At 41.6% G+C, this 21863-nt stretch overlaps 1 protein-coding gene across 13 annotated transcripts in view; it reads right to left on the bottom strand.

Moving 5' to 3' along the window:
- SEMA6A (semaphorin 6A) overlaps positions 1 to 21863 on the bottom strand; it is a 176674-nt gene that overhangs the window by 79630 nt on the left and 75181 nt on the right. For all 13 annotated transcript variants that reach the window (XM_083576612.1, XM_083576617.1, XM_083576616.1 and 10 more), the window contains exon 2: positions 3918 to 4053. In XM_083576612.1, coding sequence (XP_083432738.1) covers positions 3918 to 4017 — 100 coding nt within the window. In that variant the 5' untranslated portion in view covers positions 4018 to 4053. The remainder of the gene's footprint in view (positions 1 to 3917; positions 4054 to 21863) is intronic.

Raw genomic sequence — 21863 nt, forward strand, 5'->3', positions numbered from 1 at the left:
CCCCCAAGAAGAGCATTTAATTGCTAGAAGTTAATAGGCAATCCAGCATTTACACCTGGGTTTATATTCACTCTTTGCAGTTTTAAATAGCTGGATTCTGCCTGCCAAAGACGATCTGACAGCATAACAGTGTTTTATAGAAGGCCAGCAATTACAGCAGTAGCCACGCTGTCTAGTGATTATAACAAAGTACTGAAAGATACCAAACTGGCAGATCTACGGGCTGCCCACATGATGAGGGTAACATTCTAATTGTGCTTATTTTTAGGAACAGAGGGGAGCCATTAATTGAGCTTTGCATCTACAAAAGCATCTGCTTTTTATTTTCTTCGCAGACAGTCTTATGAGGTTGTTTATGGAAAGTAGATTGCATTCTCTTATTTTACCTAATTTTATTCTGAAGCATCAGAGATGGCGGCTTCAGAATGGACTAGCGAGACTTTTATGGGAAGGAGCCGACTTGAAAACCATAATACTCTAATCAACTGCTAATTTCACACATCTTTCAGTGATTACACTATAGAAAAAATACCATCTTCTGGGGGGTGAGGGAGATGCACAAGCCACACTGCGCTGCTGTGATGACTGCCACTAATCCATAATAGCAAATGCAGAGGTAAATGAGGCCGGTGTGAGTGATGCGGTTCAGGGGATTGAGCAAACCCTCTAGCAATCTAGTAGCTCTTTGTTTAGTCAGTTTAGTTTATTGCCCTTGAAATATAAATTCTGCAGTACAGTACAGAAAGCATCCAGAGCTTCACAAATACATCTTCTAGGTTGCCACTGGTCACAGTAGCTTTTGCTCTGGTGAGTCCCTTTTCCAAGGCAGAGAGAAATTGGCTAGAGATTTGACTTAATTTAATGTTGTTTGGGACCTCATTGGGAGCCCCTTCTCCTGTGTCCCAGAACTTGTTAGAAAGGCAGGGTCTCTTCCCTTAAGTTGCACTTTGCTTTGGAAGCAGATAAACGTCCCCTGCTTCCGAACACCCATGCAGCTCAACATGATGTCAAGCAAAATCCCTTCCATCCCACAAAGCAGTGCAGGATCGGCAGTGATCACACATTCTAGATGGCTACTAAGGCAGTCAAAATGTGTGGACCACTAATGATGATTGCGCAAGCAGGCAGAGAATGGAAACTACCGGAGATTGAAAATGTAGTTGCATGCAAGTTAGAAAGAAGAATGAAAGATTTAAATAACTATAACCTTTAAATTAATATATAACCTTGTTGTTATTTGATATAACTTTGTTTTAGCTATATGCAAGAGTTGGTAAAGGGACAGCTGAGGAATGAGGAATTTGCTAAAAAAAAAAGGATGTCAAATCTGTAAAATAAGCAGCACGGAAATATCTGAGAAAGACAGCGGAAAGCCAGTTTTTGAAAAAAGAAGAAGTATCGAATTAGTTTTAATTTGGCGTTGATGGGTTATAAATTCAAAAAATGAATAAAAATTAATTGGCAAAAAAAAATGTGTGGACTACTGGATGCACCCTAACACCATCAAAATCAGGTATTCTCAAATTGTGTTATAAAGTCCCTTACTGGGCTGGTGACCTCTTTACATGACTGAAGAGTTCCCTGTGTCCTCTGTCGCAAAAAAATATATATGCAGTGCAGGCACTTCACATGGAACCTGGTTTGTAAAATCTTTTTTATTTCTTTTGTGGAGTCTACCTCCATGTGGATTGTCTGCCTGACATGTTATAACTGAGTGGATGTACTGATGTATGCATGCCCATTCCTCTGCTATGAAATATTTCAGGATGACCAGACAATATGACAAAAGAACTGTTATTTCCGATTCTAATTTGGGAAGCGGACACTGTCAATTACACCATGAAAATGAAATTATATTGTAAACCTAAATATATCTTCCAGGAAATAAGCCATAGTGATTTTAATGGACTCTAGGACGAAGGTGTCAGCATTTTGGCCTATTGCCATAGCTAGATTATACCTCTAATCCACTTACCTATAATTTTGACAAACAGTGAAGGTAGAAACTCACTACATCCTAATTGTCTTGAATGCTGAATCCATTGTTCAGTTACAGGGGTAGCACTGAGAGAAATTTATATTATCTGACAGTTTGAGACACATCCAGATGGTACCAAAGGCTAAGTCTGATTGGTGGGTTTGATTGTTCCAGGTAACCCAACAGGAGATTTAAAAAACAGCTACATAAATATATACTGTAGTACAGAGATGTGAAACTGATGATGAACATGTATAACTCTAGAGAGGAAACTTCATGTGTAAATTATGCAGTTCTTGCATTTTGGCAAAAAAATAGCCTAATTTTGGACCTCCTTGGCTTTAGACTGCAACTGTTTCTTCAGAACTGGTTGAGTGTACAGTTTGTATGTATGTAGCCAAGAAGAAACAAATATAGGCTTCCATGTTCCCAGGATTCTCCTTGTACCTTTTCTTCCATTAGTTTAGGTTTATCAAAGCAATGAAGACTTTCGTTATCCCATTTGGATGGAGCAAATATTGCTCAAATACTACAAGTTATAGATTTGGTGATGTGGCTCAAAGCACTTCAGTACAATGTAGAAACTAAAACGGAATTTTTTACAAGAACCACTTTTGACTGGCATTGTACAGCCAGATACTGTGAAAGGTTTCCTCATTTACACATCTAAATCCTGATGGGCAAGAGAATATTATGCTAATCTGCTTCTAGGCAGGCTGCCACTAAGAGCTGGTCTAGAATGGAAACTATTTCTTTCTAAATTTTGTTTTACATTACAACTGCAAAAATGGAGTACACATGCGCGCGCACACAGCAATTTAGCATATGCATCATCATTTCTGTGCTAAATGGTGTGTTTCCCCCAGAATTTGGTTATCTTGTTAAGGATTTGTCTGTGGTACATCTAATTGCTCATACTAAGACGTGGCTAATTCTGGTTTGAGCACCACTGAAAGGACGTTCATAGAAATAGTACTTCACAGATTGTCGGTTGAGCTGTTTCATGAAAAGTGGCATTTTTTTGTTGAAAGAGAGAGGTACCAGGTTGAAGAGGACAGTGGGTTGAGATACAACCAAAAGCAGGTGCGGGAACTCGCTCTCTTCAATGCAAGTTTTTGTTTACTGGTTTGTAGCAAAAGGATAGGGTTAGCATGCAGAATAGCATACCCTCCAACATTTTCTCCAATGAAGATAGGGACACACTATTCAATAATAATAATAATAATAATAATAATAATAATAATAATAATAACAGTTGTACCTTGGAAGTTGAACAGAATCCTTTCCGGAAGTCCGTTCAACTTCCAAAACGTTTGGAAACCAACGCAGAGCTTCTGATTGGCTGCAGGAAGCTCCTGCAGTCAATCGGAAGCCGCGCCGGATGTTTGGCTCCCGAAAATTGTTCGAAAACCAGAACACTCACTTCCTGGTTTCAATTGTTCGGGAGCTGATTTGTTCGGAAGCCAAGGCATTTGAGATCCAAGGTATGACTGTGATAATAATAATGTTACTATTTATACCCCACCATTTGACTCGGTTGCCCCAGCCACTCTGGGCGGCTTCCAACATATATAAACACAAAATGAAACACTAAACATTAAAAAGCTTCCCTATACAGGGCTGTCTTCAGATGGCTTGGGGGTCGGATAACTCCGTGCCTGCCAACATTACTCCGATGAAAACAGGGATGTTCTAAGGAAGAGCGGGACATTTTGGGAGCAAATAAAAAAAGCCTGGATGGCTTCTGTAAATCTGGGAATGTTGCTGGAAAATAGGGACACTTGGAGGGTCTGGGATAAAGGAAAGATAGGTCTATGGAGATGCAGCAGGAAACAAGAGCGTAGTACTCACAGATTTAAATCTCACTGACCAGTAAGCCATGAATTGAAACTTGGGGGACAAGAAATCTAAGCGCAGTTTCCCTGCCTTTCATACTCACAGTTGCCATGCGAAATACTGATTGGTTCAGGATCTTCTGGGAAATCAGCCCCAGCAAAGTGTAGCAGTGTGAAATATAGCAGCAAGGCTTCTGACCTCATAGTAGTTCAGCTGGGAGACTATATCTTCAATTCACCCTGTGAAAGACAAACGAGGGCATAAGAGCTTTCCATCAACTCGCATTTAGCCACTACAAACAAAAATAGGCCTTGGACAGCCTACAAGGAACAAAGGGGACTCTCCTGACCTTCAAGGCATCAACTATAAAATAATAAATATGTTCATTTCAGAAGAGGAAAACCACCCTGACAGGAGGCCTCACTGGGCTCTAACATATAGTGGCACCAACATCTTAAAAAATAAAAAAAGACTGGAAGATGCTGCAAGCTATCAGTGAGTACTTTCGCTTCCTCTCCTGGCTGCTGGTTTTTACTTTGCTCAAAAAACAACACCTTTTGTCCTCTGACACCTAGTTCTCCCTAAGAACTGGGTTTTAATTATATTGGTTTTGATGACTTAAGTATGTAAATCATGAATACGTTGGCTTTGATTGAATGGTTATGACACTGACACCCCACCTTTCCTTGTTGTCCCCATTTCACCCTTACAACAATCCTGTGAGGTAGGACGGACCGAGAGTGAGTGAGTGAGTGGCTGGCCAAGGGACACCCAGTGAGCTTCATGGCTGAGTGGGAATTTGAACCATTCTCCTCCAACACTTTAACCACTACACAACCCTGGCTCTTGAGAAGCGGGACAACATTTGACTTAAACCGCTATGCCATTTCACTCTGCTAAGTAGGGTTCACACAATTTTATGGTGAATTTTAAAAACTTCTTTCATCTTTTGTACAGTGGTACCTCGGGTTACATACGCTTCAGGTTACAGACTCCGCTAACCCAGAAATAGTGCTTCAGGTTAAGAACTTTGCTTCAGGATGAGAACAGAAATCGTGCTCTGGCAGTGCGGCAGCAGGGGAGGCCCCATTAGCTAAAGTGGTGCTTCAGGTTAAGAACAGTTTCAGCTTAAGAACAGACCTCCGGAACGAATTAAGTACTTAACCCGAGGTACCACTGTATCTGTTTTGAAACCTCACTGAATGCACAGCTTAGAGACTACGGTGTTAAGCAGCGTACAAAATGGGTCAAACAAACAAAAATAAATGTTTCCCCATACAAACCAAAAAGCCGTCTACACAGAAAACTAGACAGCAGGAGCTTAGATTATCTCCTGAAGGCACATACTGCAGCAGTGCTGCTAAAGGTTAAACTGGGTCTGGATCCGGGCAGGAAACGGACAGGGAACTCTTATGTATGATGCCCTGTGGTCCAACATGGAAGGAAGGTTGGAAATAAATGTGATATGTAATAAATGCATTTTAGAAAGAGACTACGCTTTGTTCCTTCCATGTGCAGGTCACATATATACAATCTTGTGAGTGCGCAGTGTTATATAGCACTTAGATGAGACACATCTAAATCCACTGATCGCTGACCAAAGTTTTAGGCAAATGCTCCTTCTTCTAGGTATAAGATGGCTCAGCTCATAAATTAAAAACACTACACATTATTTAGGTTTATCAAGGGATTAAGGGACCTTCCAGGAGAATGATTCATAGTCACACGAGTTGTAAATCAAGAACAGCAACACGGGGAACAGGGCATGATGGAGCACAGTGAATGTGTCATGAGACTATACCATAAAAATATGAACTCATAAATTTAGATACTATAAAAACCAATGCTCCAAATTGCAGTAAAACTCCCTAAAAGCAGTAACTTCACTCTCACCTCCCACCTGCTGGATTCTAGGCATGTCTTCTTTTTCATTGTTAAATAAAAATAATTTTAAAAAGCAGAAAACTTTTGATTCAGTGAAAGGGTGGAGGCCCCCCCCCAACACAGCAAATATCCCATAATTCCCAGGCAAATTTCACAGAGGTGCTGCTGACCTACAGGATAAATCAGTGTAAAAGCAGGGATTTCTTTTCACCCTTTCCAGAATTTCAAACCTTTGATGCTGCCTGCCAGAGATTATCTTTTCGAACAAAGCTATTTTACTGTAGCCACTCCATGATTTACACAAAGACAGTCAAGCTTTGTAACCAAAGACAGCTTTTGAAAGTCCATTTGGCAAACAAAGTGCTAACTCGCCCTTTTGAAACACCATTTAATATTAGAGACCTATACGTCCTTTCCTCATGCCAAGAAAAGCATTAACAAGCCCTGAGTGTTTCATTTCAGAGTGTAATTTCACAATTGGTTCTTAATCATTTATCCAGTTGGAAACACTGAAGTAATTAATTTTGAGATCCAGATATATACCTTTAAAACAAAACACTACATTCTATTACAATCAAGGAGGTGGGACAGCTGTTCCGTAGTATGCCACTGGGAACCTCAGAAAGGCAAGATAAATTACTGTGCTCGCTACGTGCTTATTTTTATTTGAACATACAGCTTTTTAAAAGTCTGATTTTATATGTTATCTCTGAAATTGAGCATCAATCTCTGAGCCAATGGGCTGTGTCCAATGCTAGTCCTGCTCAGAGTAGACACTTTGAAATAAATAGACACAACTAACCTAGGTCTATTACTTTCAATGGATCTACTGTGCCAGAGTGCACAGAAACACCTTTACCTTCCCACCGCAGTGGTACCTATTTATTTATTTGTGTCGGTATGCTTTCGGACTGCTAGGTTGGCAGGAGCTGGGACAGAGCAACTGGAGCTCATCCTGTCGTGGGGATTCAAACTGCCGACCTTCTGATTGGCAAGTCCAAGAGTCTCAGTGGTTTAGACCACAGCACCACCCGCGTCCCAGCCTCTGAATACCAGTTATGGGGAACCACTGGTGGGCAGAGTGTTGTTGCACTCGGGTCCTGCTTGCAGGCTTCCCACAGGTATCTTGGTTGACCTCTGTGAGCATAGGATGCTGAACTAGATGGGCCATTGGCCTGATCCAAAAGGCTCCCCTTATGTGCTTATGTAACTTAGCCACACATGTTAAAATTGGACTTTGAAGTGTCTGTAAATGCACAGTAGGGTCCTCTAGTGTTTCATCAAAGTTAAAATGTAACTGCACTGTATTAAACAGGTACAAAATAAAAAGGAAGAGCTGAAATGCATTTAAATAATAATGGTTCATTAAAACATAAAAGGAGCCGAAGATGGCATTTTTGAAAAAACACACCAAGTTTTATTAAACGTTTTCAACATAAAACACGATAAAAATCACACTAAGCTAAAATGGATATGCATGGAAATTCAACCAAGGGGAAGCGAGGAAGTCACTTAACAATGTTAATAAGTATAATTTTTAATAAGATTATGATTTACGTTTGTTTGTTTTGTTCATTTATAATTTTGTGAAAATTAATTTTAAAAAATTGGGGGGGGGGGGGAATCACACTAATCTAGAAAAGAAAATTAGAAAAAAGCAAAAAGAAGGAAAGGAATGAAAGAAGGAAAGAAGAAGGGAATAGAAGGAAAGGAAATTACGGAGCCCTCCATCCAAATTAAATCTTAACCCTTATTCCACACACAGAAGAGTGAATCCTACCAGCTCTCACCTGAAGTTTTCCCCAGCCTCCCACCACCCTCTCTACCCTGCCCCTCACACAGGGCCCTTTGAAGACGGAATTTTTAGATTTAAGTTTCATATTCGGTGTCAACCTTTTTCTTCAACCTCTGTGAGTCCATTTCAATTAATTCAATTAAGTACCAACCATTTCCCCATAATCCCTAAGCACTTTGGACAAACCTGCAGCTATTCTAGAAATACAGAAGGACACCAGCTTATCTAGGAGAAATGCATCAAGCTGTTGAGCTTTTTCACCCATAGGACTAGGCTGATCATTCAAACTGAGCATGGCTGATGGCAAGTCTCCATAGCAGAAAAATAGATGCTTTATGCTGCTCCCTGTCACCACACCATCAACTACCTAACTGTGCGCGTTCTATGAGGAGAAGCTTTGAAACAGAGCTGATAAATCTTGGCCTCTCCACTTTAGGGATTTATAAATAAAAACCAGGTGTGTGCGATATATCCTGCTCCGTTCTTCCTGCTCAACTTTCTGCAGTTTTGTGCAAACATGTTGAAAAGGCAGCTTCCAACTAAAGTAATTACTTGCATTACATAATGTGCTTAGTTTGCCCTTTCTCTTAGTATCATTTAACTAAGAGCTATTTCACACATTATGTAGTTTCAGGTGTATTTGCAAACCCAGATTTGCCACCAACTACGGACACAAAATATGGTTTGAAGCTCAACATCAAAAAAACAAAGATCATGGCCACTGGGCCCATCACCTCCTGGCAAATAGAAGGGGAAGAAATGGAGGCAGTGAGAGATTTTACTTTCTTGGGCTCCATGATCACTGCAGATGGTGACAGCAGCCACGAAATTAAAAGACGCCTGCTTCTTGGGAGAAAAGCAATGACAAACCTAGACAGCATCTTAAAAAACAGAGACATCACCTTGCCAACAAAGGTCTGTATAGTAAAAGCCATGGTTTTCCCAGTAGTGATGTATGGAAGTGAGAGCTGGACCATAAAGAAGGCCGGTCGCTGAAGAATTGATGCTTTTGAATTATGGTGCTGGAGGAGACTCTTGAGAGTCTCATGGACTGCAAGAAGATCAAACCTATCCATTCTTAAGGAAATCAGTCCTGAGTGCTCACTGGAAGGACAGATCCTGAAGCTGAGACTCCAATACTTTGGCCACCTCATGAGAAGACTCCCTGGAGAAGACCCTGATGTTGGGAAAGATGGAGGGCACAAGGAGAAGGGGACGACAGAGGACGAGATGGTTGGACAGTGTTCTCGAAGCTACCAGCATGAGTTTGACCAAGGTGCGGGAGGCAGTGGAAGACAAGGAGTGCCTGGCGTGCTCTGGTCCATGGGGTCACGAAGAGTCGGACACGACTAAACGACTAAACAACAACAACCACAACAGACACTTTTCCGGAAGCCACAGCCAATCAAAGCTCCCTGAGGAGTACAACATTTGTGTCTGCAAACATGCTTCTTCCATTAATGTTTCTAGCTGTGCACCTAGGATGTTTTAAGTGCGCATTTAAAACTGTAAAGTGTGAAGGAGCTCCAGCAGGAGTCCTTCTTTATGTAAGTGTGAGAAAAGGAAAACAGATCAAACTCTTCACAGTTTGCCAGCTGCCTTCAGCTTAGTGTAATTTCAGATACACTCGGGCTTGGGTGGCATTCCTGTAAAGTGACTAGAGAGAGCAGGTGTTTAGATGAAAAAAGCTCAAAGGTAGAAGAACCTGTGGCCCTCCAGGTGTTAAGACCATGGCCAACGGTAAACAATGATGGGAGTTCTAGTCCAGTAACATCTAAAGGGTCACAGATTCCCTTTAGATTCCCTTCTAACTCTCTACTATTCTCTATAAAGCACTATTCTACTATTATCACAGTATTCTCTGAAAGCAGCAGGTGACCTAGGCCCATTCCACTGTTCCAGAACCATCTTGGTGATAGTCTCAGGAAAGTGCAAAGTGACTTGCTAATGGAGTTCTGTACAAAAGAAATCCATTTCTGCTATATTACCCTCCTCATCAGATTGCAGCAGCCTCCTACCGACTTTATTTTAAAGTAGGATCAACTGAAACAAATGGACCAAACGTAAGACTTATCCACCAATTCTAATGTGTCTACTCAGAGTAAAACACAATTGAATACCACCCTTTGGCTTGAATCCTGGAAGTGATATTTCGATGTAAAGTACAGGTGATTTTCAGGGGGGGGGAGAAAGAGGGGAGAAGAAGGGCATTTGGGTGAATCCTTGGGTTTTTGCATACATAGTTGAAACATATTGCATTCTGTAAATACAGTAAATTTTAATGCTTTTGATCTAGATTTGAAGTTACTCGTCAGACCTATTCAAACATTTTACTCATGAATTCACAGCGTGTAAGCAACTACAGTGGTACCTCTAGTTGCAGACATGATCCATTCCAGGGTGCCGTTTGCACCCCGAAAAGTCCACAACTAGAGCGGCGCTTCTGTGCAAGCGCGGAGACCAATAGAGTGCTTCTGCGCATGTGCAAAGCACGCAGAACACTTCTGTGCATGCGGTGAAACCCGGAAGTATACACTTCCAGGTTTGCCGCATTCGCAAGCCGAAAAGACGCAACATGAACCTAACGCAACACGAGGTATGACTGTACACACTTCCAACATCACATGTATTAATTAGCCTCTCTCTTGGTCCCCATGCATACACCATGAACACATGTAGGGAATGGGTCTTTGCATGTGAGCTCACTGTAAATGGCTCACTGCATGTTTGTGCAGTGGTTGGGACTTAAAAGTGTAATAAAGCTGGTTCCTAATGAAATGCACGCACACCTGTTGGAGCATAACTAGCCAGATGGTAACGCCCAGCCAACAGAAGTAAACTCTGGTAAAGATCAAAGGTATTATTCAAGGTTGTTATCATTCCTTTGGAAAATGTGAATCTATCAGTTAGTACAAGGCAGCTACTCTGTTAAAAACAAACAAACAAACAAAAAACTTTTGCATATTTTTCTTTAGGAATTGAGAAAAAAAATAATTTGGAATTTTTTTGAAAAAGAAAAACAACCTGCAAGCAGTTTTAGGCACTTGAGAGAATGTTTATACTACAATCCTATACATGTCTACTCAAAAAAGTAAGTCCCATTGACTTTTGTGGGGATTAAGTGAGCACAGGATTGTGCAACACAACCCTACGTATTAACTCACAACGAAGTTCCAATATGTTCAATCCAAGGTATGTAGAGGATTGTGTTTTAAGAGGGTTTAGGATTGCAGTCTTTAGTAGGTTTAAGAACTGGGCTAAACAGCTTTCTGGTAGTTTCTATGCTCTTCCTTTCATGTATTTAAAAATTATTAGAGTTTATAAAGAAATTGTCTGTTTTCTTGACAGTCTAGAATTGTTATAAACAAAACATTGTGCATGTTTATACTGAGTGTTCCTTGTGACGTGGAGAGAATTTAAGTAAGAAGACTGTGTTGGCTGCATCTAGTCTAGAACTCACTCTAGCTGTGAACATCTTAATGACAGCAACAGCAAAGCAAAGCAGGACTGGTGCTATAACTGGTATTTAGAATCTGGATCAAAGCATACTGTCCTGAATATGGCTATTCCATTTCACCCACTACGGTCAAAAGTTACTGACAAGAGTTACTGTCCACATGATGGTCTAATCATCTTTTTTAAAAAGAGCTTTCTAAGCTATTGACCACCACCACCACATTGTATAGCAACAAACTGTGCACGTTAATTCTGCATTAAACGAAGAATACGCCCTTTTGTTTGGAGCCTATTGTAAATCAGTTTCATTGGATAGCCTCTGGTGTTTTGCAAGATAATAGTTTCTGCGGATTGCACTAACCCAATCATAATTTTATAACACTTCTCTTAAAAATAAATAGGAGGCTTTTCCTCCATAAATATATTTTTCCACCAGGGAGAAATGGTTTTCGGCGGGGAGACTGTAAAAAAATCTTATCCAGCTGTTGAAGATGGACCGTGGGCCAACACATCCATCTGGATCAAATGGTGATTCAGTGCTCCTCTTTGCAAAAGGGAACACTTAGACAGGTGCACGGACAGCTGCATACTTATCTCTGCCAGAACACTCCCATGCATGGGCCATGGAATGTTGTACACAAGGCTCCAGAAGCATGAGAACCACCACAAAATGTAAGGGCTTTCTAGGTAAGCACACTTGGGAACCGATTCCCTAGATCTGTCCAAACACTTCCCACTGAATGCAGCCAATGGATTCTCCCCCCCCCCCGCCTGCCCCCAGTCCTACACCCCCTGTTCCTGACGGGAAGCATTACAGCTTTAGAGTAAATATTGGATACAGTTAGTGAGGTAGTACTTTTGTTGAATATGAAAATCAAACGCCTCCTTTAAATCAAGTGTTCCTTTAAACAATGGCTGAATTGGGACATCATGATAAATGATGGCCTAATGATAGATTCGAGTTTGGAGAAGAAAGTTAAAGTGAGGCTAAAATAAATTAATAAAATAAAATATTGTCCAGTAGCACCTTAGAGATCAATTAAGTTGGTTCTGGGTATAAGCTTTTGTGTGCATGCACACTTCTTCAGATACACACAAAAGTTTATACCCAGAGCCAACTTAGTTGGTCTTTAAGGTGCTACTGGACAAATTCTTAATTTTTTTATTTTGACTGCATCAGACCAACACGGCTACCTACCTGAATCTAAAGTAAGGTTAATATGTTAAAGTGAGGTTAATATAAAAAACTCACTTTGGCTCATTCTTGTCATGGTAAACCAAGGTTTATCGTAATGTCCAAACAGCCATTGTCTAACACCGACAGCCTGAGGCCGAAAGGGCATTATGTTTATTCTGCGCTTCCAATAATGGGGCCTCTACTCTTTTCCAGTGAGTCTAAATAACTCCAAAAACAGAAATTCTAGCAATAGCCAAGTTATTTGAAGAATATCTAAGGTATGTCTCTGATAAAAGAGCACAGCCAATAGTTGTAACTGACAAAAGCACACACTTATAGCAGCTTCTAAGGCACACAGAAGACACACACACACAAGCTTCTAGCATCTAGGTAAAGGTAAAGGTAAAGGTAAAGGGACCCCTGACCATTAGGTCCAGTTGTGACCGACTCTGGAGTTGTGGCGCTCATCTCACTTTACTGGCCGAGGGAGCTGGCGTACAGCTTCCAGGCCATGTGGCCAGCATGACTAAGTCGCTTCTGGCGAACCAGAGCAGTGCACGAAAATGCCGTTTACCTTCCTGCCAGAGTGGTACCTATTTATCTACTTGCACTGCATGCTTTCAAACTGCTAGGTTGGCAGGAGCTAGGACAGAACAACGGGAGCTCACCCCGTCATGGGGATTCGAACTGCCGACCTTCTGATCGGCAAGTCTTAGGCTCTGTGGTTTAACCCACAGCACCACCCGCATAGCATCTAGGTAGCTGGCAGTAACTTCTAAAGGTTCGTGCCTGGCAAAGCAGTTGAAGCAACAGTGGGACCACACACCCCTCGCCTTACGAAGTGTGCACACACAACCAGAGACTTCTTCTACACTGAAGTTGCCACTGTGCTTGCCTCTTCAAGACCCTCCTGGTACTGGGAGAAAGTGGGGATTCGGCTGCCTTAACAGCCTCTCCCTCTGCTTCTGACACATCTTGCCCCCCACTCCTGCGTCTCTTGACTGCTCCAACCCTTCCCCTTCATCCACCGCGGGCTGCTGCCCCTTGGGCGCACAAAACCCCATAAATCACTGGCCCCCTCTCCTGGGTCAGCCTCTGGCCCCCCTGCCTCCACCACACTCTTGTTACAGCCCTGCCAGTCCCCGATATCTGACTTCTAAAAACCATACCTATCTCAACAAAACAGAAACACATTAGTAGCTCCAGTTTTCTGCCACCTGTTACCTGAGGTTTAGGGGTGAAGGAGATGTTGCAGTGAATGTCCACGGGCACAGAAGGAACCCATGGTGCTTGGAAGCTAGTTTACTGAATCAGTTGCAAATAGTAGTTACAGCATCCCAAATACGGTGCATAGAAACTTCAAGAAAGCAAATCACCTCAGCCGTGACTCATATTGGATGGTTTTCTTGTCTCAAGTATCTTGGGCTGAATATTCAACTTCAAGTGAATACCCTAGTTAAAAATCAGATGGGGCTATAGGGAATTTATGGTCTGAACTTTCATTTTTTTAAAAAATTCAGAGCAGCGCATGATAGTGGGTGCGAATCATGTGAGGACTACAGTACTTGGATAGGAGGTTTAGCTATTTCTCCTCATGCCATTTCCCCTATAAATATGATCCCACCAGCAAAAACTATTTGCCCGTGAGGGGAAAACACATGGGTTCATATAGGTAATTCACACCTGGGAGGATTGTGACTCAAGAAGTGATGAAGAGGGAAGGGTTAACCCTTCCTTCCACAGCACTGTGGCTCCAAGGTGATTCAGGGTGCCCTCTTAGTTTCTTATAATTTAACATACACATGGGAAATCCAATCATGGATTTCCCGTCATCTTGTCTAATTGAGCTCAAAGACCTATAACAGTTCCTCTAATATTTATACCTCTTAAATCACACAGAACATTGATTAATCCTCGTCTGCATACGTAGCCATACACAAAGGAGAAGAGAGGTTCTGTTATATAGTCTTAGTTATTTTAGGAGGGTTAGTAGATAGTACGGTTCGTGCTGATCCTCTTCTTATTTTATTCCTTGTTCCAGGAATCAAATATGCAAGATATGTGGTATGCTTAATGGTTTCTTTGAACAAATATAGTTTCAAGCAGGAAATGTAAAGGCTGACAGAGATTCATGGCCTACAGCTTTTGACAACCGATGTCAAAATGTAACTCAAAGCAAAAAAATATTGCAGCACATATTTCTCCCATCAATATCCTAAGAAATGGATGATCTGAAGTTTCGGATCCTGTGCAAAAATACTCTTTCTTAGGTGTGTACCCTTTACAATATCAGCTGGTAGAAGGGCAAAGAGCCCATTTTCCTGTTAGCATTGCTCCTATATTTCTATACAATACAGCTGAAGCCAAGAAGGTTCTTGCATCCCATTTACAATAAAGGTTGCAGTCAGAATCAATAGTCCAGTGTTCTTAGCTCCCTGAGTTCTATCTTCTACCTGACAGTGCCATGTTTCAGATACTAAGATAGTGTCACATAGGCCAATGCAAACACTGCCTTCAACTATTCTTCATGTTTTTCAGTGTCCTCCTATTGACATTACCAAGAGTGTTGATTTCTATGAAATACAATTTCCTTGCTAAATTTTGCTTGCTGACAAAACACATGTTATCTTTGTTCCTCAGCAGGATGCATGAGGTTGGCAATCTGTTTTTGTGCATCAGTCATGCATGTAACCCAACCCAAAGCAGGTACCACTTTATATTAGATTTAGTTCCTGTGTCAACAATGCAAATTTGGGAAGTTGAAAGTTCATACTATAAATGTGTCACAGTACCAGTAAATCCCTAGTCATCTTTAGACTTAATTTTTTGTGGGAAATGTGCATTGTTATTTTTTGCTGGGAAGCAGAATCTTTAATTTGTCCCTTAAGTCATTTCCATTCTTATCTGACACATTTTCTAAATAAAGCAAAATATATCCTAGCATAGTATGTCTCTCAGGAACAGCTGGCATCTTTAGTGAGCAATGCATGGCAACGGTGAAACAAGTAAACAATGCTGAATCCAATTAAAAATTATGGTAAAAGATTCTTAACCTAGATCAACCAAACCCCCTCATTTTGTGTGGAGCAGGTCCTGTTTGTTTGCATATGTATACTGCAACTGGACTTTGGATGTACCTATTAAAAGGGACAAAGAAGGTTCGAATGGTAGACTAAGAAAAAACATGAACGGCTGGATCTACAGGGACCTGGCCACTAGAGCACTCTCGTAATTCCACATAGTTCCAGATTTATCAGATGCTCTAGTCTGCCAACCAAGCAGTTCTTAGTAGCTTTATCTCATTACTGGTCAGACTCAACAATAATTTATTTGGATGTGATCTCATGACTGGTGTTTCCAGTTAGATGCACAATCATAGGGCCCAGTGCTATCCAACTGAAATGTTGTTTTGTGAGCTGAGTTGAGATGGGTTGGGACCAGGTCCCAGACAAAAACCCCAACAAATGCAGCATCTTCTGATATTTTTGTTGATGGCCCAAATCACGCACCATGGCAATGAAAGCAAGTTCCGAAGGAATGGATATTAACGGTCAGCTTCAATGTGGTGCCCACACAACAGTGTTTGAATAGCAAGGGGATCACTCTAAGTCAGCCTTTCTCCACCTGTGGGTCCCCAGATGTTGTTGAACTACAACTCCCATCACCCCTAGCTAGCAAGGCCAGAGCTCAGGGAGGATGGGAGTTGTAGTCCAACAACATCTGGGGACCCACAGGTTGAGAACTGCTGCCTTAGTGTTCCCGCAGCAAACAGATAAAAGCAGATATAACCATTTAATTATGTGTTGCCTCAGAAGACCCAATATTTGTGTCTACTTGATCTGCTGTGACACCTGCAGTGTTGGTGGTATTCCTCCCCACCCCGGTCAGTGCTCAGAATAGATGAATGTCCCATGCCAGGACACTTTCAATTCAATGTTCTAGGCCAGTTGTGTCACATTTTTACCTGGAACTGTAGATGCATAAAAGCAGCGAAGCTATAAAGAGTTGCCTTACACAAAGTCAGGGCAGTGTCCCCTCTGGCTCAATACTGTCTGCTCTAATAGACAGCAAGTTTTGAAAGCAGCTCTCTGGAATCTGACATGCCATTTGCAAAGCTAAGCTGAGCAGGGTCCGGTACGGTTTCCAATTGAATGGGAGGCTGCGTGTTGAGATTCCTGCATTGCAGGGGGTTGGACTAGTTGTGGTCCCTTACAACTCTAGGATTCTATGCACCCTGTGGCCACTGCCACCATGCAATGTTTATGAACATATAAAGTTGTCCTATACCAAGTTAGATTAAAGATCCATGCAGGCCAGTGCTCTCCACTGAGATCGCCTGTGGTTGCCTAACATCTCAGATCATCTGAGATTCTGTAGATAGTAGGAACTGAGCCTGGGATGTAATGCAAGGTATGTACTCCACCACTCACTGAGCTTTGCAGTAATAATGCGGAACTACTGACCCGCAGGGAGAGACAGTTTGTATGATCCCCAAGTGGTGTGAGAACGTCTACACTATCCTAGATAAAGCACAATTGACCCAAAGTGATCTTTGGAGAAAGAGAAAGTGCATAAGAGAACAGACACACATGTCTTATTATTGAACTCTGACCCCTTCTCCTAGCAATTTCGCAAAACATTTGCAAACGGTTACAATGGATGTAAAATCCTTAACTATATCTCCTCTCTTGCTGAAGATAAACAGAACAGATTACTGGATGTAGTCTGTTTGAACGGTTGCATTGCCATAATGAATTCACAGACCCAATGAGTCTGCTTCACAATAATAAATTGCAGTTATTAAGGTGTTAAATGAATCAGATTTTAACTAAAAAGTTATAATCATAATGCATCCAAATGACATATCTCCTCTCACAGGCAGAAGTTAACATTAACTACAAGCCGGGAAAAAAACCTCGCTCTTTGCAAATTATCAGGCAATGAAAGACTGGAAACAAGCAAATGTTTGAATTCCTTTATCCTGCTGTTCTGAGCCTTCTTTTTACAATATATAGAACCAGTTGTGCTGAATAAAATACAGTGGCCATATGCCCGTTATTTCTAAGCGCTGCCATCGTCGCAGATTTGTGGACCGCATTTGTTTTAATGTCTGTGCTTCACTTTTCAAACAGTGACTGAAGTTTCTACCTTAAGGGGAAGATGCAACTTGAAAGCTTTTGATTTCCAACTCACATCATCTGCAGCACACACTTTATTCTGCCACTCATAAAGTTCCAAGACTTGTTTCTTTCTATTGTCATCACGATACAGCTTTGAATCCAGATTTCTTAGATGTTTCAACCTCCTTATGCCGAGGAACCGCATGAAATCTGCTGCTGGAGATCAACTAAGCACTGCAGAAGCAGAGACTAGAAGTAACTCAATTAGTCAAATATTTCAAGTGCCAGGAAAAGTCAACGGGGTGAATTAATTTAGATCTTTCAGACTTCTCCGCATAATTCCAACATATGACATAGTGACCTGGTTTGGATAGAATGCTAAACAATGATTTAGTGTTACGTGCATGTGCATCATGCTTGTTGCGTCCCTTCCGCTCTAGTATAGCTACAAGATTGGAAGCTTGAATTTCCATTTTCAAATAACAATGGACCATACTTTTATGCTTTTGAATTATGGTGCTGGAGGAGACTCTTGAGAGTCCCATGGACTGCAAGAAGATCAAACTTATCCATTCTTAAGGAAATCAGCCCTGAGTGCTCACTGGAAGGACAGATCCTGAAGCTGAGGCTCCAATACTTTGGCCACCTCATGAGAAGAGAAGACTCCCTGGAGAAGACCCTGATGCTGGGAAAGATGGAGGGCACAAGGAGAAGGGGATGACAGAGAACGAGATGGTTGGATAGTGTTCTCGAAGCTACCAGCATGAGTCTGACCAAACTGCGGGAGGCAGTGGAAGACAGGAGTGCCTGGCGTGCTCTGGTCCATGGAGTCACGAAGAGTCGGACACGACTAAACAACAACAATATTTTTATGCAACCAGAGCGTGTCGGAACACAGTTCCAGCACCTCTCAGGGAGGCACCACTGCGAGCCAGCAATCCCTCCACCTGCTTCTTGCCTTTACATACTTCTGAGAAGCCCAAAACAAACATTTCAAATCAAAATGTAAGCTGGCCAGTGTGTGCGAGTCAACATTATTTTTTAGATCTATGACTCCGCCTAGCTTCTATCTAGGGGGCGGGGCAGGGGCAATTTGTATTTCCTTTACTCCAATCCATCTCCTGTGTAGCAGTGGCGGACTTTGAGCTTTCCAACCAGGCCTCTACCATTGCACATATACGTGTTAGTGCGAGGGCCCTTCGGAGCTGCCCTTACCACCCACCTGAATCGAAGAGAACGAGGGAGGTGAGGCACATTTAACTGACCTGCACCAAAACCAGGAATAATCCCCAAACCAGATAGGGAGACAGCTTGCCGTAGTTTTTAGCACCTCTGCAGGGCATGAACGTGGCTGCTGTCAAACTGGCATCTGTTCACAGCTGCCCCAAGTCACCCAGCAACTTACTGTAACAACTTCATGAGTTCTAGCACCTATTTTTGTTGAAAAAAGCACTGACCGTGGTTTATTGTTATACGTAAACCTGTTGTTGACCCTAACTATGGTTTAATGAAAGTAGCCAGGATTTCAAACCACAGTTTGATGTTGAATAGCTTCTTTAAACTACAGTTATGTCTAACTATAGTTTGTCTGGATTCCGACATAATGATAAACTACTGTTAGAAGCTTGTTCACTTTAAACCTGAACAAGAGGCCAGTGCAGTTGTTGAATTCCAGGGTAAAAAGACACCCAAAGCAGGAATATGAATATATATATATATATATGGGGAAGGGAAGGCTTGGAAAGAGGTTCAGCAGCCATATGCCTCAAGACCAACAATAAACTGTGTTTCTAAGGGGGACAAGATTTACAAAGGCATGAGCCAGAAGAGAAATTAATATGCATATACATATTTGTTCTGCCCTCAGACTCTGGCTTTATGAATGCCATTCTTACAGTTTAGCAATTTAAGCTCCATTGCTAATTTTTTGTACTCCTGGGCTTTCTGCCAGCATTGCATGCCTGCCACTTCACCTCCACTTGGTAGGTTTCTCAATCTGCTGTCACACAAATAATTGTACTTTCTTTTCCACCATGAAAACATGCACTGATATATTTTAAAGTAGTTACCCTGAACTTACAGTAACTCACCACCTGTCTCCCTCGGGAGGTTGTGGACTCTCCTTCCTCGGAGGTTTTTAAGCAGAGGTTGGATGGCCATTTGTCATGGATGCTTTAGCTGAGATTCCTGCATTGGAGGCGGTTGGACTAGATGACCGATGGGTTCCTCCAACTTGTAAGATTCTATGATTACTGTATTTTCTTTGTACAGTGGTGCCTTGGGTTAAGAACTTAATTCGTTCCAGAGGTCTGTTCTTAACCTGAAACTGTTCTTAACCTGAGGTACCACTTTAGCTAATGGGGCCTTCTTCTGCCGCTGTGCCACCGCCGCGCGATTTCTGTTCTCATCCTGAAGCAAAGTTCTTAACCCGAGGTACTATTTTTGAGTTAGCGGAGTCTGTAACCTGAAGCGCCTGTAACCTGAAGCATCTGTAACTTGAGGAACCACTGTAGTATCCTGGCTGCCTTGAGGGGTGGGGTGGAGAATTATGTGAGTACTGGCATTGATACATGAGCTCATCCTACACACACACACACACACACACACTTTCAGTGCAGTGTATGGAAAGGCTGGGTATCACTTTCAGTGTTGGTAAGATCCAGAGGTAGGCATCAGGTTACTAAGATACCACAATGACCTCTCAAGACAAAAGGATGCTCTGATGCATTTACACCTTGCATCATTATACATAAAGCACTAAAAGGTGTCAGACATGTTAGCCTCAGGCAGCTGTCCAGTAACGATGTTCCTTCCAAAGTAAACATTTTGTATATTTTGCGCCTTGCATATTTTGTGTCTGGAACATAATGAAAGTAAGAAGAGGATCGAAATTCCACATCTGTAGAACTGCCCCATGGAAAGCATTCGAAAAACAGGGCTCATTTTTATTGACTGGCCCTTAATTGGAGGTGCTGCTGGGAGGGGTAATCTACCAGCCTTTTATAATCAAGGGGTATAAATGTTGGAGGAAGCGTATTAGCTTGTTACATTTGCTTGAAGAAGCACGGCTGAATTGCAAGCGACACGAATCAAGAATATAATCTAACAGGGACCATTATCGCAGGGAAGGGAGATTTCACCAGATGTAATTGCCATTGTATTTTAACTACTATTTGCAAACATCCCGCAAACAAATGTGAAGTCCATTGGTGGTGAGTACAGTGCTCATCATGGACACTAATTGCAAATGTCTCCTTCACCCCAAAGCACCAGGTAACAAGCTCTCTGTGCTTAAAGGAGTGCCAGAAAACAGTTGTAATTTCCAATACCCTTGGAGAGGTTACTAAAATATCTAATATTAGTACCAGAGCCACACTGAAAATAATTCCCCTTGCTTAACATGAAAAGCGCATAACACAATAAGACACAACTTTAGAACAGCTTATTTAGCCCTTGCAATGATGTCTTCATTACCTTGGGGGTGGGGAGACTCGCTGGTTTAAGAGATAAAAATAGGTCTATTGATTATTTGCGGGCTTCAATAAACCTCTGTCAAGATTCTGAATGGAATGAAGAAACAATGGGGGCAGCAATCACAGCCTTTTGACAAGGGAAATAACACCATCTTAAATACATGCTTGGCTGTTTCATCTCAGGCTTCTTTACATAAAACAGACACACTACAACAACATTATGTCTTCCCAGTGCTAAATTTGCCTGGAAAATATCTGTGCTAGTCAAATGACCTTCTATGTTCTCCTTTAGAACATGAAAAAAAAATGTTGCCTGTGTGCCTGCTTCAAAGATATACATAAAACATAACTATGGCTATCATATCTCATTTGTTTTAAATAAGAGCAAAGCAGGGACACAGAAACATGTTATATCTTTCAGGCTCTGTTCTCATTATAATCTCTTTAGTGTATTAAACACTTCAGGCCAATGTCCTCACAGCTGGTCAGTACAAGCCTTCATGTTAGTAGTTCTGCATATCTAGCTATTATCTCCAGAGCCTGAGTTTTATTTTAGGACTCTTTTAGGTGGCAGGATTCAACCATCAAGCTAGTGCCTCTGAGCGTGTTCCGAGTTTCTTTTATCAACTGTAGCACAACCAGTCCTCAATATATTTGGGGTTAGGGAAAATTGCTTGCAGGCTGGAAGCTGCTAGGTCCATACTTGCTTGTCTCAGTACCTCTCATTTTATAATAATGGCACCTCTCCAGCAAATTAAGAAATTACTGAATTTCTGTACCATAAACAATTTGGAGGTTCTATGGGGAAACTTTTCTGGAAACACCATTTGTGAAAAACAAAGAGTTTGCACATGGGTCTGGCACATGCACACTTTGGGAACATAGCCAAAAAACATTTTACATGTTTTGGCCATTTTTAAAGCTATATTCAATTTCTCAAAGTTAAATTCCAGAAATGTGATAGCTCTTGATTTTGTTTTGTTTTTAGAAGAGTACTTTGGAATTCCATTAAAAATGAATATAATGTAATGAACAAACAGAGAAATGCAAATCTTCACATTTAAGTCAATTGTTGAGTAATTACAGCACACAGCCCATCTTGTTGCAATTACGGATACCTAATGTTGGCTTATGTTAGTGCAGT

The sequence above is a fragment of the Podarcis filfolensis genome, assembly GCF_964270895.1.
Source record: "Podarcis filfolensis genome assembly, chromosome: 11".
In the NCBI taxonomy this organism is placed as follows: domain Eukaryota; kingdom Metazoa; phylum Chordata; class Lepidosauria; order Squamata; family Lacertidae; genus Podarcis; species Podarcis filfolensis.